The 15,770-nt window shown below is 49.5% G+C and overlaps 1 protein-coding gene across 1 annotated transcript in view; it reads right to left on the reverse strand.

Moving 5' to 3' along the window:
* Positions 1 to 3,344: 3,344 nt before the first annotated feature.
* Positions 3,345 to 15,770, reverse strand: part of LOC146863426 (E3 ubiquitin-protein ligase TRIM7-like) — a 28,418-nt gene continuing 15,992 nt past the window's right edge. The window contains exon 3 of the mRNA XM_085643407.1: positions 3,345 to 3,668. Within this exon, the coding sequence (XP_085499533.1) occupies positions 3,345 to 3,668 (324 nt within the window). The remainder of the gene's footprint in view (positions 3,669 to 15,770) is intronic.

Raw genomic sequence — 15,770 nt, forward strand, 5'->3', positions numbered from 1 at the left:
GACTAAACAGTTGTTCGTTTCCTTCTCTCCACCACATAAAGGCAACCCCATTTCAAAATCAGGGATAGCTAGGTGGATTGTAAAATGCATACAAATTTGCTATCAGAAGGCAAAGAGAACATTATCTGTTCCCCCTAAAGCCCACTCTACAAGAAAGTTAGGGGCTTCTATGGCTTTCCTAGGGAATATACCCTTAGATGACATATGCAAGGCAGCCACATGGTCTACACCGCACACCTTCACAAAACACTACTGTGTAGATGTGCACTCCAAGCAGCAAGCTAGGGTGGGCCAGGCTGTACTAAAGACACTTTTTCAAACAGCTGCAACGGATACCGGTGGTCGCCGCTAAGGTTGGGTACTGCTATACAATCTATGCTAAGTGTACAATCTGCAGCTCATATGCCTCGAACGGAATATGCTACTTACCAGTATGCATCTGTTCTTGGCATGTAGAGCTGCAGATTTGTACACGCCCACCCGCCTCCCCGGCTACCTGTATCCGTTCCAGTACATCTTATTTAGATACAACACACATGGGTTTCTCACTATGATTACCAAGCTCCATCATTTCCCTGTTGGCGAAAAACAATCTGAGGATGGAGCCGAAGCCCATGCGCAGTACGGACCGAAGGAGGAGTCACCAAACTCGTGACTTCCAAAGACGGTCCAAGAAGAAAAACAAACTGCAAACATCCGGGCCCAACACCAGATGGCGACCTATGCTAAGTGTACAAATCTGCAGCTCTACATGCCAAGAACAGATGCATACTGGTAAGTAGCATATTCCTTAGTTAGATTCCTCACCGACCCACCCATCCTCCCCGTTCTGCGAACTGACATCTAGGGTTAAGGTTGTCCTTTCAGGCCCCTAGATTTTATTTTTGGCACCAGTGTCGGTCTTTGCATGGCTCTGCGTTCCTGGCGCGGAAGGCTATGTACAAGAACTGACGTCAGCGCGCGAGGGCGGCGTCTAAGTACTCCGACGACGTCATCCCGGCGCACGACGACGCCGACGACGGACGCGGAGCCGCAGACGACGCCTAGCGACGCGCAAGGGGTATTGCTGACGAAAAATCTTCCGGATCCAGTCTGACGCCTGGGGATATTCTAAGGTGAGGAATCTAACTAACTAATGTTTCATACAGATACATCGTTACCGAAGGTAAGTAACTTGTTCTTTACAAGTACACGTAACATAACATGTCTGTATTAACGTACTTTTGTTTACAAACGTACAGCACTGGGTTGCTTGGAGGCAACCTTTTGCCAACCAACTCCCCCCAGCATCAGCTGTCAATCTTCTGCCTCGCTGACTATAAGGGTCCGGGTCTGGATCTTGTCTAGCCTGGGTGCAAGGGAGAAAAAGTACCACCTACCCTCTGCCATCCTGGCCATGCCCATTAACCATGAGCCCAAGTTATATGAGTAGATCATGAAAGTAAGGGGAGGATTGGGGCACAGTGAAAGAGGGAGGTAAAAGGGAGTGAATGTGAGAAAATCAGAGTGAGCGAAAGGTGAGAAATAAGGAAGGAAGCTAGACAGAAGGACGAGAGAGGTTGTGTAAGACAGAATAGGATAGAGAGGGGCAGTAACAGAGTGTGACAGGAAGAGAGAGAATGAGAGAAGGTGAAGAAGGGAGAAATAAAAGCAAGAGAAAGAAAAGGAGACAGTGAAAGAGAAAGAAAGTGAGTCTAGGATTACAAAAAGATAGAGAGTGTGAGACAGAGAGAATGGGAAAGCCGGCGAAAGAAAGGACCTAAAGAGAGAGAAAGGAAGAGAGAAAGTGTGTGTGTGTGTGTGTGTGTGTGAGAGAGAGAGAGAGAGAGAGAGGCAGACAAACAGACTAAGGCCCTGATTAAGAGTGTGGTGGACAGGGTTAGTGTGTCACAAACGTGACAGATATCCCATCCATCAAATTACAACTCCATTATATCTACGGCTCCCTGTTTTCCATTTTTTACAGATTTTTCCAGATAAATAGACACAAACCTATTTATTTTCCTGTCTGTATTTATTTCTAAATGAGGCTAAAAACGGAAATTGGGTTGTTTTTTGAGTGATTCTAAATGCTTTCAGTCATGACTGCAAACCAAAAAGCTATGGAGATTGACAGGCAAGGAGGTTAAAAAAAGAAAGGAATTTTAGTAAAGAGGCATAAACAGCAGCAGATATGCACATGGTTGATACTAAATGTGTATGTTTTCGTTTAAGTGCATTTATTTATCATCTGTGGGTTTTCATATCATTGATACCTCTCAGGCATTGAAGCATTAGTGCACAGTTATCGGTTAAATAAATATAGAAATATACTAGTTTCAGCTTAATTTTGTTCACAAAACCCAAAATAAATATAGATAAATACAGATCAAATTAACAAAAAATAAATATGGATAAATACAGACGGAAAAGGCAAAAAAATACAGGCTGTCTGGATACACTGTGCTCCACATGGCTTGGAACCAACAATTGGTAACGCATTTTGTCCATTAAATGCATAATGGAGTGCATATATGTATGTATCTATGCAGTGCCTTTATAGCCGAGCCCAGCAAAAAGACAGCGAAGCGATGTACAGTGTCATAGGCAAAGATATACGTTTAACGAGTAACTGCAGAGGAAGCTCGGTGCAGAGAGTAGGCGTGGACTGTGGGAGCAGAAGATGCTGACATGTGCTATGTTCACAGGGTGCAACAGATGCAATGAGTACTAGGGCTCTGATAGTAGGGCCCAGATTTATTAAGTTTTTGCGAGGGGTTGCCTCACTTTTGCGGTGCAGCCCTGACACAAAATCAGTTTTGGCATGTTATAAGCCATGCAAAGTCGATGTGCGTGGCACTGCTTGCTTTAGTAAATACAAAGTAACGCCACGCAGCACATAGCTCTGCCTTGCATTACTTTGCATTGGGTAGGCCTTGCATGGATGGAGCATGGACGTTCCTGTGTATCCACCCATGTGTTTTGATACACGCACAGATTTACAAAGACTTGTAAAACTGTTTTCGTGCCAAAATTGGGCGCCTACCCAAAAGAGGTGTAATAAAGAGGAATATCTCTGCGTTATGTCCTCTTTCTACGCGTGCTGCATTGTGATGGCATTCCTTCCTGCACAAAAACCGTCCTGCCTGTAATGCAGGCACCCTTTCAGCATGGGGCAAGGTGCCTGCCTTGGATTTAGGCAACACACAGTGGTGTCAGCGCTAGGAGAGAGCAGAAGTACACCATGTCTTAGTAGATATGACACATTTCTGCTCTCCCGTACATCGAACGCAACGCAGCAAGTTGCCTTGCTGCACTACACAAAAGATTAGTAAATATGCCCCTGTGTGCCGTTCATACATTGATCACAAAACTGGTACAATACTCCAGGCATGTTCCCAGATTACACAAACAACAGCAAGAGCTTCACACATGGTGCTCCCCCACCAGATCCTCACCTGCAGGAAGCCCTCTGCTGACTGCCGACACTTTGCCTGTATCTCCTTGATTAGGGTATCAAGAGGTGATATTTCACATGATAGTTTGGCCACCTTTGTGTTCTCTGACATGGTGATTTTCCTGTCCATCTCCGCCAGTCTCCTGAGCATGGCCTGTTCTTGTACTTTCAGTAGCTGATACAGTCGTTGAAATTCAGCCACAGTTCTCTGCCTCGCAGCCACCAACTTGTTCTGTCAGGGGGAAGGATAAGTTAAGTCGTCGATTCTGTTGGTCGATGAGCAAATATTTGAGAGACTCATACAAGCCGAGCCACTGCTTTAAAGCAGAAGAACACCAAATTAGTATATTGTTTAAATTTAATTATATTAATTGAGGAACCACTTTCAAATATGAAATTTAGTTTTGTTAACACAGTCAGATTTTCCACTGGAGGCCTCCATTAGATCGCAGGGAGTTGAGGACTAGGTTGTCTCGTGGGCAAAGTCTATTCGAATATCTATTTGAATACACTGAAACAAAAAGTATGCAGTTCCTACGGGGGTAAGGGAGCTCTAGATTAGTACAGAAGGGGGGGCTCTCGTTTTAGGAGCAAGGGCCATCACACACCCCAAGGGGTGTCATGCTTCATCATCGGGCAACTCCTCGTTGGGCTGGCGCTGCAATGCCCAACAGGCACCGCAGGGGGGGCTCTTTGCCAGAGGTCTTTATTTTTTGCTGATGTGAGTTGAGTGGAGTGGTGGGGCGTGTGGTAAAAGTACTGAGTAGAAGTAGATGGAAGCGAAGGTGTGTAAAATAAAAATAACTACAGGAGTCCCAAAGATTCTTTATTCACTGGGTTCCTTTGTTATGAATTAAAAAACTAGAAAATCAAGGAGAGAGCAGGGTATGATGGACCTCTCAGGGTCAACATGTTTCATGCCTATTCTAGTCCAAAAGATCACGGCATTTCATCAGGACCGAGGGATCCTTATCTACTCATGTAGGGATGGTAGATTTGTGCATGTGTATAATACCACACCCTAAAACAGTGTAACTTATAATATAAAATACCTTTCGGGAACCTAGATGGGAAGACCAACAACAACAAAATTAAAAATGATGGCGCAGTTAGTAGTCGGCAAGGGTATGCAGAAGGTGGCTGGTACAGTATATTGTCAACCAGTGTGTATAGGAACAGGCTGATCACTGCAATAAATAGTTAAAAAACACAAAACGAGCCAATAGTTCACCCACGCAGGTAGTTTTTAGGTCTCGCCTAGCGACGCAGCTCAAAGCGCTGTCGTTAGCGAGATCTATTGTTGTCGACTTGAGTTTGGAAGGGGGACAGGAGATGTGCACTTTCGCAGACATCCGATGTGCACGCTCACGGCGTCTCTATCAGGTTGCCCCCGACAGCACATGGGCACGCCTACGCACAGGAGTGCACATCTCCTATCCCTCCCTGTGTCCTGCTCCCTGGGCCTACGCGGACAGGAGATGTGCACACACGTGCACAGGCGTCTATTTTGCTCCCGCCAAGTCCTCCGGCAGTGCAGCAGGTTAGCCGCCGATGCCCTGGAGCAGCGCTTTCGCCTCAATGTATTTGCGTGTCACGGCCCACTAGGTGCGCTCAGCTGTCCGCGGGCCTAGATTCACAGCCACATAAGTTTCGGGGCAATGTGCGTGTCCGCGTCCCAGGGCACACCACCGGCGTCGGGTCACTCCAGCACTTAGGCCGCGCGCGTCACCTCACTCCTAGACAAATTTTAGGAACCTCAGAAATGCTCGCTTTCTATTGTAAGTTAGGCTTCTTATTTCCCTCCCCACCCTGACTGGATATTTTGGTCACGCTCACGTGGTCGCGCTCATGAGAAAACACTCTCCTTCCGTCTCGGGCTGCAGCTGCCTCCTTAGTTCACAGCGCTTGCATGACTCAGTGCTCATAAGAAAACACAGGCTGAAGATCTAAAGTCAATGGCTCAGTTGGTATTTCTTCTAAATATTTGTGCACGTCAAAAGGGGCTCCTGATTACACTTTCATTAAATTAAAGGCGGAGATGGAGCCAAGCCCCCTCGGGCGGCGAAGCTGCCTCGTGCTGCACCATGGTCATTAAAAAACAAGAGTCAAGGTGTTAGCGAATGTCGTTTCAGGGCTTAGTGCAAAGCACCTTGCTGCGGGCCCGGAACCAGCAAGTAAGAGAAGGTAATGTTTTTTAATGGCCTGGTCAGTGGTGGCCTCTTCTGTCCGTCGCGCTTAATCTGCTTCTCTTTTGTTGGTGTGGGTTCACGTGGTGGCCCTTTTGGGAAGCCTGTGAGAGGGGGCAGGGAGGTGTGAAACAGCCTTTGAAGAAAAGCTTTATAAATATTGATTCAGAAATGACTTAGTCTGTGGCCTTTCCTTTCAAAAAGCGATTTGCTTTTATCTATGGCAAGCGGGAGGGAGTGGCGCAGCACAAGAACTGCAGCTAACATGAATGATCCAGTGTGAAGTACCATAACTGATGACTCTATGAGCTTTGATGGAGCTCAAGGCGAGAGGTTGCAGCTGGGTTGATCACTTGCATGCGATTTCCGCTGATTTTTAGCTTCGAGAAGGAAGGGGTAGAGAAACTTAAAATAAGTATTAGAAAGTTGATATTCCTCTTGCTTAGCCTGGAACAACTGAAAGCTGCCCCCGGTCCAGATGTCCCGAGCTGGGAAAATCCTACCTTATCCCATTTCACTAACCCAACCAGGCCTGCCATGTGGCTTAACCAGTTGCAGAGCCAGGACTTTAGAAACTGTAAAAAAGTGAAAATAAGAAATAATGGAAACGGTCATCAAAATGAGCAACAATGAAAGCGTGAACATTGGTAAAGCGAAAACGCTGCACTGTTGTGAAAATGTCCACTATACATATAAGCAAGCGCCAACATTATGGCAATGCAAGCACTACACCAATGGTTTTTGGGTGAATACTAGCTGTGTGGTTGCTTTTTACATGATGTGTATATTGATGTATGAATTTGCGTGGTGCAGCTCTGACAATATTGGAGGTGTGTGAGACTGCTAGGGTTTTTGTGACCCTATATACAAATATAAAAGTGGAACTACATGCCCCAGAATGCATTTTTGATATTGGCTGAAAAGGTGGTATTAGCAGAAGGTGTCGCGCATTACATGAGGACACGCAGCGGACGTTACTACCTTCTTTGAGTAGCTGAATATATTTCGATGTGTTTTGATTTCTTAACACAGCACGCAGGGTTATAAAAAGTCAGTGGAAACAAAATGTGTGCCTTTTCTGACTGTTTCTTATCAGCAGATCTCCTTGCGTTGATGAAAAAAATAGTTTAATTTGCAACGTGAAAGGAGCTTGCAGCTTTGCATTTTCTTGTGGTGCTCCCCTGCAGCAACAGTCTTGTCATGCGCCTGTAATTATTCACAGCTAGCCAAGGAGCCAATCAGTGACTTAAAGCAGGCATGCAGAAGCATAGCTTCAGTTAATGCAGGGGGTGCAGTGGCACCGAGGCCCACAAGCCTGAGCGGCAATTCAACCCTGATCATCAGTGTACTCTATTATTCAAACAGCAGCCAGGGTTCCCATTTCCCTCCTTGCAATAGGGCCCATGGCACACTAGTTACACTACTGCTGGAAAGGACATGCTAGAGGATGATGAGGAGGAGGGGTTGTTACAGCTCCTTACATAATACCTCTGAGTGCAGAGATAATAGTGGCTCTGATATTCAACTGGTAAAATCGGACTACCCTTAAAGGATAACAGCTGGCCTGGCAACGTGCCCTGTTTTTATTACAGTTGCAGGAGCAGGGCATTAACTGGGGTGGACAAAGTGTGGGAATCTAAAAGAAAAGTAACTTTGTAATTAAGGGTGTGGCTAAAAAACATAAACACAATTCTGTGATTCCCGTAGTGTAACACGCTGACTGGTGTCTCGTTGCCTCTCTGACGTTTCAGTTATTGCATTGAGGTATAACACCACAATTAACATACATCGAAATCCAGCCAGGACTATTGGCTTTGTCAGTGGTTGTTAGCTGTTTAAAACAAATGAATAACAACAATGATTTTGTTGTAAATAATGATATTGAATATGTTTTAATTCTGAAATTGTGAGACTGAATTCAACTTTATTGGGCCTGTCGAAGAGGGAGTGGATCTCAATTGCTACTTTTCACACTGTTAGACATGTACATCCCTTTTCTCTCCAACTCTCCTCCATCTACATATTTCAAACCTCATCTCTTTCCTCTTCAGCACCTTCTTTTCACTCTCCCCTGAATGCACTTACTCACACCTTCACTTCACTACCCCCAAACACACAAGGCACCCCACTCGCCTGTAAGCACTGCATTTTCTTTCTTTGCGCCTTGTTATAAAAGTGTTTTGGGCACTTTAGATTATTTTCTTTTATTTACCACTCCAAGATTGGCGTTTGCCATCCTTGATTGGTAAATAAACTAAATTAAATGGGAGCCGCATCAAGCCAAAAGCGCGTGCGTGCATGGTGACACATGCATTCATCATCATGTCGGCCAGTTGTCATTGCACTTTTTTGTTCTTTTTTGCCCCCAACCCTGCAGCCTCTGCAGAAGGCATTTCTTTTTCTGAGGCTAAACAGCACTGTCGGAAAACAATAGCAAAAACAATATACTAACGAGAGCTTGAGTTATTGACATTGTAAATGACAATGTCTTTTATTTGTGTATTTTGAAAACCTTCAAAAGGTGTGTAAACACGCCCTTTGTACGTATAGTCCTTGCTTAGGAGAAGCAAGGCTGTCAGTAAAAGAGGCGCAGTTACTGCCAGTCTTGCTTCTTGTAAGCAAGGACTATAGGTACAAAGTGCGAGTTTACGCACCACTGACCGGTTTTCAAACACATAAATAAAAGGCATTCTCATTTACAATGCCAATAGCTCAAACTCTCGCTAATGCGAGACCTATTGCATTGCAAATGCTTGTTAATCATGGATGCAGTGGTGAAATAAAGAAGCAGAGCTATTGCCACAAGATGTCTTAAGGTTCCCTGGTGCATGCCTACCTACTAAAGCCCATAAGACTGGGGCTATTAAACCTCACTATTAGGTAAGTTCCTGTCACCAGGCTGTTTTTCCAGCCACCGCGTCGGCGCTTTACTAGGTAGGCATGCACCAGGGTACCTTAAGACGTCTTATGGTAATAATTCTGCTTTGATGATGACAGAGTCCCAGAGATTCTGAATGCCTCACCTCTTCCCAGAGCGAGTGGCACGACCTCTTCAAGCAACCAACATGAGTACTGGACATCACTATTGGCAATGAAGAGACTACTTGTGAAGATAACCCTACATGGGATACTGACGACAGAATACCTATGGGCCAATATTGTGCCCAATGACCTAATCGTGACTAACATCCCACAAATTTTCCTGGAAGATCCTATCTTTAAGAAAGAATGCTCCCTGGTAGCATGGAAATGCACCAGGGACTGACTCATTCTAATAATGCTAAACGCTTGGCGGATGACCTCACCATCAAAAAGCAGAAAATGCACTTAACAGGGATCCTAATCTCTGTCTACAAAACAAAGTTAGCCGAGTGTTAGACTTGGGGGTCTCTGGTTGGCGCAAGGTTGCCCTTGTGTCAAGCAGGAACCCTCTCCTCTACGTCAGGGCGCAGGATAACCCCTTGTGAATGACCCTTGCTCACCCTCTAGGTGCGTGGCGTGAGCAGCCAAGGCGATTCCTCGGGCGTTGTTGGTTAAGCACTTACAATCACACACACAGTAAATACATCAATCCCCCCAGAAACGGACACCAGACTTGGATATGTAGAGAAATACGCTTCTTTATGTAAAAATAGGTATATATATCTCAGCAGACTTATCACAAGACCAATAACGTTTTCGCTATGCCACCAGGTTGTAAAGCAGGCAAATGTTCTGTGTTCGTAGCTTCAAATGGATACTTTGTAGTCTCTCGCAAATGTTACTTGTGGTTCCAGTACTCACAGAGATCGGCTCCTGCGAACGGGGAAATAAGGCGTTGCGGGCCCCGAGCCCGATACTGGAACTTCTTTTGTGACGTGGAGAGTCGGCACAGGTCGGTGCGACTCTCAGCTTGGGAAGTGGTCTTGGGTCCTCGATCAGCGGGTGTGGGCAGGTAGGCAGGCGCGGCCAGCGACCCTTAGCACGGCGGTGCAGGGGGGTCTCCACAGCGGGGGCGGCGCGGCCTGAGATGTCAGGGGATAGCGAAGCGGGGTCACTGGGCACGGTCAGTGCAGCTGGATGACCCGGCGTAGATCACAGTCGTCGGACGGTTTCCGGCCGGAGGGGTGATAGCGCGTTCAGCGCGCTCCAGTGGCAGGCGGTGACAGGGGTGCAGGCAACCTAGCCCGGGGACAGAGAGCGGCTCCGGACGGAGCGGGGCTCTCACGGGGTTGAGGCAGGCAAGCTCCTGAGTGTCACGGCCCTAGGAGGGGCGATGAGGGGCGCAGTCTCTTTCCAGCGGGATGCACACACGGCTCGAATCGGAAGACGAGCAAAAGCACAGAGAACCCACTGGTCCTGGGGTTCAGTTCAGGGGGCAAGCTCAGATCAAGCCCTTGGAGAATGTTTAAAGCACAAAGCAGCAAAGTCTTTTCAGTAGTCTCTTCCTCTCCTTTCTCAGCAAGGCAAGCAGCAGGCCAGCTCCTCCAGCATCTTCTTCTCCTTCTAGTCGGGCAGAGGTTCTTTGTGGTAAAACAGGATTCTGATTTCTTAGGAGCCAGGCTCCTACTTTTATACCATGATTCTTTTGTTCTTTAGCGCCAGGGGGCCTGGGCCTGGCTCAGTCCAGTTCTGGAGCACTTTGTTATGGTGACTCTGCTCTTTCCTTTCAGCAGCAGGGCAGAGACATCAGCCGCTCCACAGGGGGCGGCGCCGGATTTGTGGTGGCAGAGCACAGGTCTATTCAAGAGTCAAGGTGTACTCCTCCCACCCATCCTGGTGTCACCTCTCTACCCACCACCTGGCAGCCAACCTGTCTGGGCATTCCCCAACCCTGCTCCTTACTGTTGCTAGGCAGAACACACACACACAGCAGAGGCGGACTGAAATGGCCAGGTCAGTAAATACTAACTTTCTAAAAGTAGTATTTACAAACCCAGGATATTAAAATAAACTTGACTACAAGAAGTATTTTATTATTCTGAGTTCAGGCATACTAAACTTGACCTTCTACCCTGCTCTCTGAGTCCACTGGGGTCACAGCGTGTAGTGACTCCAGCAGCCCATTCTGGCCTATGGAGAGCAGGTAGCCTTCAATAGTGAAAAACGAAAATGGCTGTAATTCACTACTAAGACATGCCACACACATCAGGGCATGTCCTACCTTAGGCCTACAATGCACCCTGCCCTTTGGCCTACCAGAGGGGTGGCTAATATGTAGGTAAGGGAAGGTTTAGGGACTGGCAAGTGGGGGCACTTGCGCAGTCAGCGCGACAGTCCCAGACCGCGCGCAGGGTCTGCGGTGGCAGACCCTAGACACATTTTACAAGGCCGCTTTCTGTGGGTGGCGCAACCAGCGCTGCAAGCCCACCAGCAGCATTGGCATTCACAAGCCCTGGCACCCCTGGTGCACTTTACTGGGGACTGACAGTGAATCCAATAACCCAATCATGAACATCAATTACAGGTACACTTTACCTAGGGAGCACTTGCACTGCGGCACGGATTAGCCGTGGCGCAGTGCCCTGAGCGGACAACACCAGCAAAACAATCGAGGCACACCGTCAAAGTGGAAGGGAAACTCACGCCAAGGTGCCAGGTCTAACACGTGTCCCCTCCAGCTGAAATGTGGGGAGAACTACCGTTGCCCAGGGGGTTCCTCGTCACTAAGGCGGAAATACCTGGACAGACCGTCAGCGTTGGCGTGATCTGTACCAGGACGGTGTTCCACCGTAAAGTCCATACCCTGAAGGGAGATGGACCACCTCAACAGCTTCGGGTTCTCACCCCTCATTTGCATCAACCATCTGAGGGGCCTGTGGTCCGTCTGAACCCGGAAGTGAGACCCAAACAAGTAGGGTCTTAGCTTCTTCAGCGCCCAGACCACAGCAAATGCTTCTCGCTCAATTGCACTCCACCTACTTTCCCGTGGAAGTAACCTCCTACTGAGGAAGGCTACGGGTTGGTCCCAGCCCTCCTCAGTCATCTGTGAGAGAACAGCCCCTACACCATGCTCTGAAGCGTCTGTCTGCACTAGGAATTCCTTGGAGAAGTCAGGGGCCAAGAGCACGGGCGCCGTGCACATGGCAGTCTTCAGGGTGTCGAAAGCTTTCTGACAGGTGTCAGTCCAGATCACGTTCCTGGGCTGCTTCTTGGAAGTCAGCTCTGTCAAGGGGGCAACAATCGTTCCATAGCCCTTGACAAACCTCCTGTAGTACCCAGGGAGGCCCTCACTTCGGTCTGCGTCTTGGGGGGTTCCCAAGCCAGGATGGTCTCAATTTTGGGTTGCAAGGGTGCCACCTTGCCACTCCCCACTTGGTGTCCCAAGTACACCACGGAACCCTGCCCGATCTGGCACTTGCTTGCCTTGATCGTGAGGCCTGCTCGGCGCAGAGCCATCAACACTTCCCAGAGGTGGCGCAGGTGTTCGGGCCAGGTGGCACTGAACACTGCGATGTCATCCAGGTAGGCGGCACTGAACACATCCAGCCCAACCAGTACCTGGTTGACCAACCTCTGAAAGGTGGCAGGGGCATTCTTCATCCCAAATGGCATGACCCGGAACTGGAAGTGCCCATCTGGTGTAGAGAATGCTGACCTCTCTTTGGCCCCATCGGTCAAGGCGATCTGCCAGTACCCAGACGTTAAATCAAACGTGCTGAGGAACCGGGCAGCCCCTAGCCGATCAATGAGCTCATCAGCTCTGGGGATGGGGTGCGCGTCAGTCTTCGTTACTGAATTGAGTCCTCTGTAGTCCACACAGAACCGGAGTTCAGGTGTGGCTCCCGGCGCAGCAGCTTTGGGGACCAAGACCACGGGGCTGGACCAAGGACTGCTGGAGGACTCAACCACCCCTAGCGCAAGCATTTTGGAGACCTCCTCCTTGATGCAAGCTCTGACCCTGTCAGTTACCCTGTAAGCCTTGTGCTTCACAGGTAAGCTGTCTCCTGTGTCCACATCATGGACGCACCAATCTGTGACACCAGGAACCAGGGAGAACCTATCGGGGAAACTGCCCCAGCAAGTGGCGGCAATCTTCCTGTTGTTCGGGCGTCGGGGTGGGTGAGAGGTTAACTCCATCCACTGACCCATCTTTCTCAGAGGCTACTAAGAGGTCAGGAAGAGGCTCGGTCTCCTCTTCCATTCCATCATCAGTGGCCAGCAGCATGCCCACTTCGGTCCTCTCTAAGTGGGGCTTAAGGCGGTTAACATGTAGGACCCTCAAAGGGTTCCTGGGAGACCGCATGTCCACCAAGTAGGTGATAGGACTTTTGCGCTCCACAACCTCAAATGGACCTGTCCACTTATCCTGAAGTGCACAAGGCTCCACTGGGGCCAAGACCCACACCTTTTGTCCAGGTTGAAGCTCTACCAGAGTGGCATTCCGGTCGTACCACCGCTTCATCTCCTCCTGGCTGGCTTCCAGATTTGCCTCAGCAAGTTGCCTGAAACGCCTAGTCTGGTTTCGGAAGGCCAGCATGTAACTGTATACATTCTGGGGAGGTTTCCTGGGAGATTGCTCCCAGCCTTCCTTTACCAAACTCAGAGGTCCTCTTACCGGGTGACCATACAGAAGCTCAAAGGGGCTGAACCCTAGAGACTTCTGTGGCACCTCTCGGTAAGCGAAGAGCAGGCATGGCAAGAGGACGTCCCACTTACGCCTCATTGGACCGTCCAGGCCCATGATCATGCCTTTGAGGGTTCGGTTGAATCTCTCAACCAACCCATTTCCTTGGGGGTGGTAAGGAGTGGTGAACTTGTAAGTTACCCCACACTCCTTCCACAGGGATTTCATATATGTGGATATGAAATTGGTCCCCCTGTCGCTCACCACCTCTAGAGGGAATCCCACTCGGGAGAAAATTCCCATCAGTGCTCGTCCCACCACGGGGGCCGTCACTGTCCTCAGAGGGATGGCTTCAGGGTACCGGGTGGCATGGTCCACCAAGACCAGGATGAACCTGTTGCCCAGGGCTGTCTTGGGGTCCAGAGGCCCCACAATATCAATACCCACTCGCTGGAATGGCGTACCGACCACGGGGAAGGGCTGCAGAGGAGCCTTGTGCTTCCCTCCGCTCTTACCACTTGCCTGGCAAGTCTGACAGGTTCTGCAGTAGGAATCTGAATTCTTGTGCATTTGGGGCCAGTAAAAGTGGGTGACAAGCCTGTCATAGGTCTTGTCCATCCCCAAATGTCCTGCTAAAGGCACATCATGAGCCAGCCCCAGTAGGAAGGTTCTGAACTTCTGGGGTACCACCAGCACACGGGCTGACCCAGGTTCAGCAGCCTTAGGCTCGGAATACAGGAGGTCACTCTCCCAGTACACGTAGTGTGTTTTGGCCTGAACACCATTGGCCTGGTCTGCAGCCTGTTGCCGCATACCCACGAGAGAAGAGCATTCTTTCTGCTCCCTGCAGAATTCCTCCCTGGAGGGACCTCCTTCTTGCTGCCAATGGGTCAGCTCAGGCAGGTCTCCCAGTTCGGCAATCTGTTCCCCGGTAGGCTCCAGAGCATCCCCCTCAGGGTCTGCTTCCTCCTGGGCCGTGGGAACTTCGGGGGCCGGTTTCCCGCGCCTCCTGCGCCTTCTCCCTAAGGCCGGTTCCTGGACCTCTCCCTCAGGCTCCAGGACCCTCTCAACACCCCTACTGGCTGCCATGGACCGGGTGGTCACGCACGCCCAGTCGGGTAGACCCACCATCCTCAGATGCGTGGTCTTCTCCACCTTTTCCCAAGGGGAGCTCTCCAGGTCGTTCCCTAGCAGACAGTCTACAGGCATGTCAGTTCTCACAGCGACTTGTAGAGTACCAGAGACCTCCCCCCACTCAAAGGGAACTTGAGCCATTGGACAACGGCTCTCTATGTTGTCAGCATTGACAACCCTACAGTAGGCATTGGGTACAATCTGCTCTTGAGACACCAGGTGTTGCCTCACCGAGGTCACGCTGGCTCCTGTATCTCTAAGAGCCTCAACCTTCTTTCCATTGATGGTCACTACTTGCCCATATTTCTTAATGTTAGAGGGCAAGTAGGTTTCAGGGACCATCTCACTGTCTCCTAGCGAGACTAGGGTCATCTGCCCGGGACCCCCACCCCCCTGGACTGCTACCTCCTCCCCAAAGTTAATATTAGCTACTTGCCGGGGTGGAGCACCAGTGGGTGCGGTCTTACCAAACAGGCGACACTTAGGATCAGAGGCAATGTGACCCGGGTCACCACACCTATAACAATTGAAGGGCCCCTTGGGAACAGGTCTACCTGTCGGGGCCCCGTTCTGCTGCGGGGGTGGGGGAGGCTGAGAACCCTTCTGCTGGTTCCCTTGGGGATTACTTTGGGGGCCTTTTTGGAACCCTTTCTGTTTACCCCTGTCCCCCCCACTCTTCTGCTGGGGACCCTGCCCACCTTTGGCGGAGTCTCCCACTTGACCCTTGTGGACCCTGGTGCTGAGCCAGCGGTCCGCCTCCTCAGCAAGCTTCCTCGGGTTGGACAGCTTGCTATCAATCAGGTGCTGGTGTAGCTCAGGAAAACTTTGACTGGACAAGTGCTCCCATGCAATTAAATAAAGCAGCCCTTGATAATCATTCACCTTGCTACCCTTCACCCAACCATCCAGTGCTCTGCAGAAAAAAGTTACATACTCCACATACGTACTCTCAGGGATCTTCTTAGTCTCCCTGAACCTCTGTCTATATAGCTCAGGAGTTAACCCATACCTGGTCATTAAAGCTTCCTTCATATGGGGGTATGAGGCTTGGAGATCTAAGGGTAAATCTAACAGTGTGTCACGCCCTTCAGCAAGGAACCTTCCCCACAACCCCGCTCCCCAGTCTTTCTCAGGGACCCGGTGTGAGGACATGGCCACCTCATAGGCTCTAAACCACTGCCCTATGTCATCCTTTCTAAAATACTCCTTTACTACATCTTTGGGGATGTACACCTTGGACTCTACCTGCACCGGTGGAGTGCTGCCACCAGAAGGAGCGGTGTCCAAACTTTTCGCCTTCAGCTCCAACTCCTTCAATCTTATATCATGATCCATTTGGCGTTGTTGTGCCTCCAGGGCCAACTTCTGCTTCTCCATTTCCATTTGTCCTGCCAACTTTGCCATCTCCATTGCATGCGCCCTGTCTGCTGCCCTGTCTGCCAGCTCCTCTGGCGACCGGACTCTGCTG

The sequence above is a fragment of the Triturus cristatus genome, chromosome 2_2 (genome assembly GCF_964204655.1).
Source record: "Triturus cristatus chromosome 2_2, aTriCri1.1, whole genome shotgun sequence".
Lineage (NCBI taxonomy): Eukaryota > Metazoa > Chordata > Amphibia > Caudata > Salamandridae > Triturus > Triturus cristatus.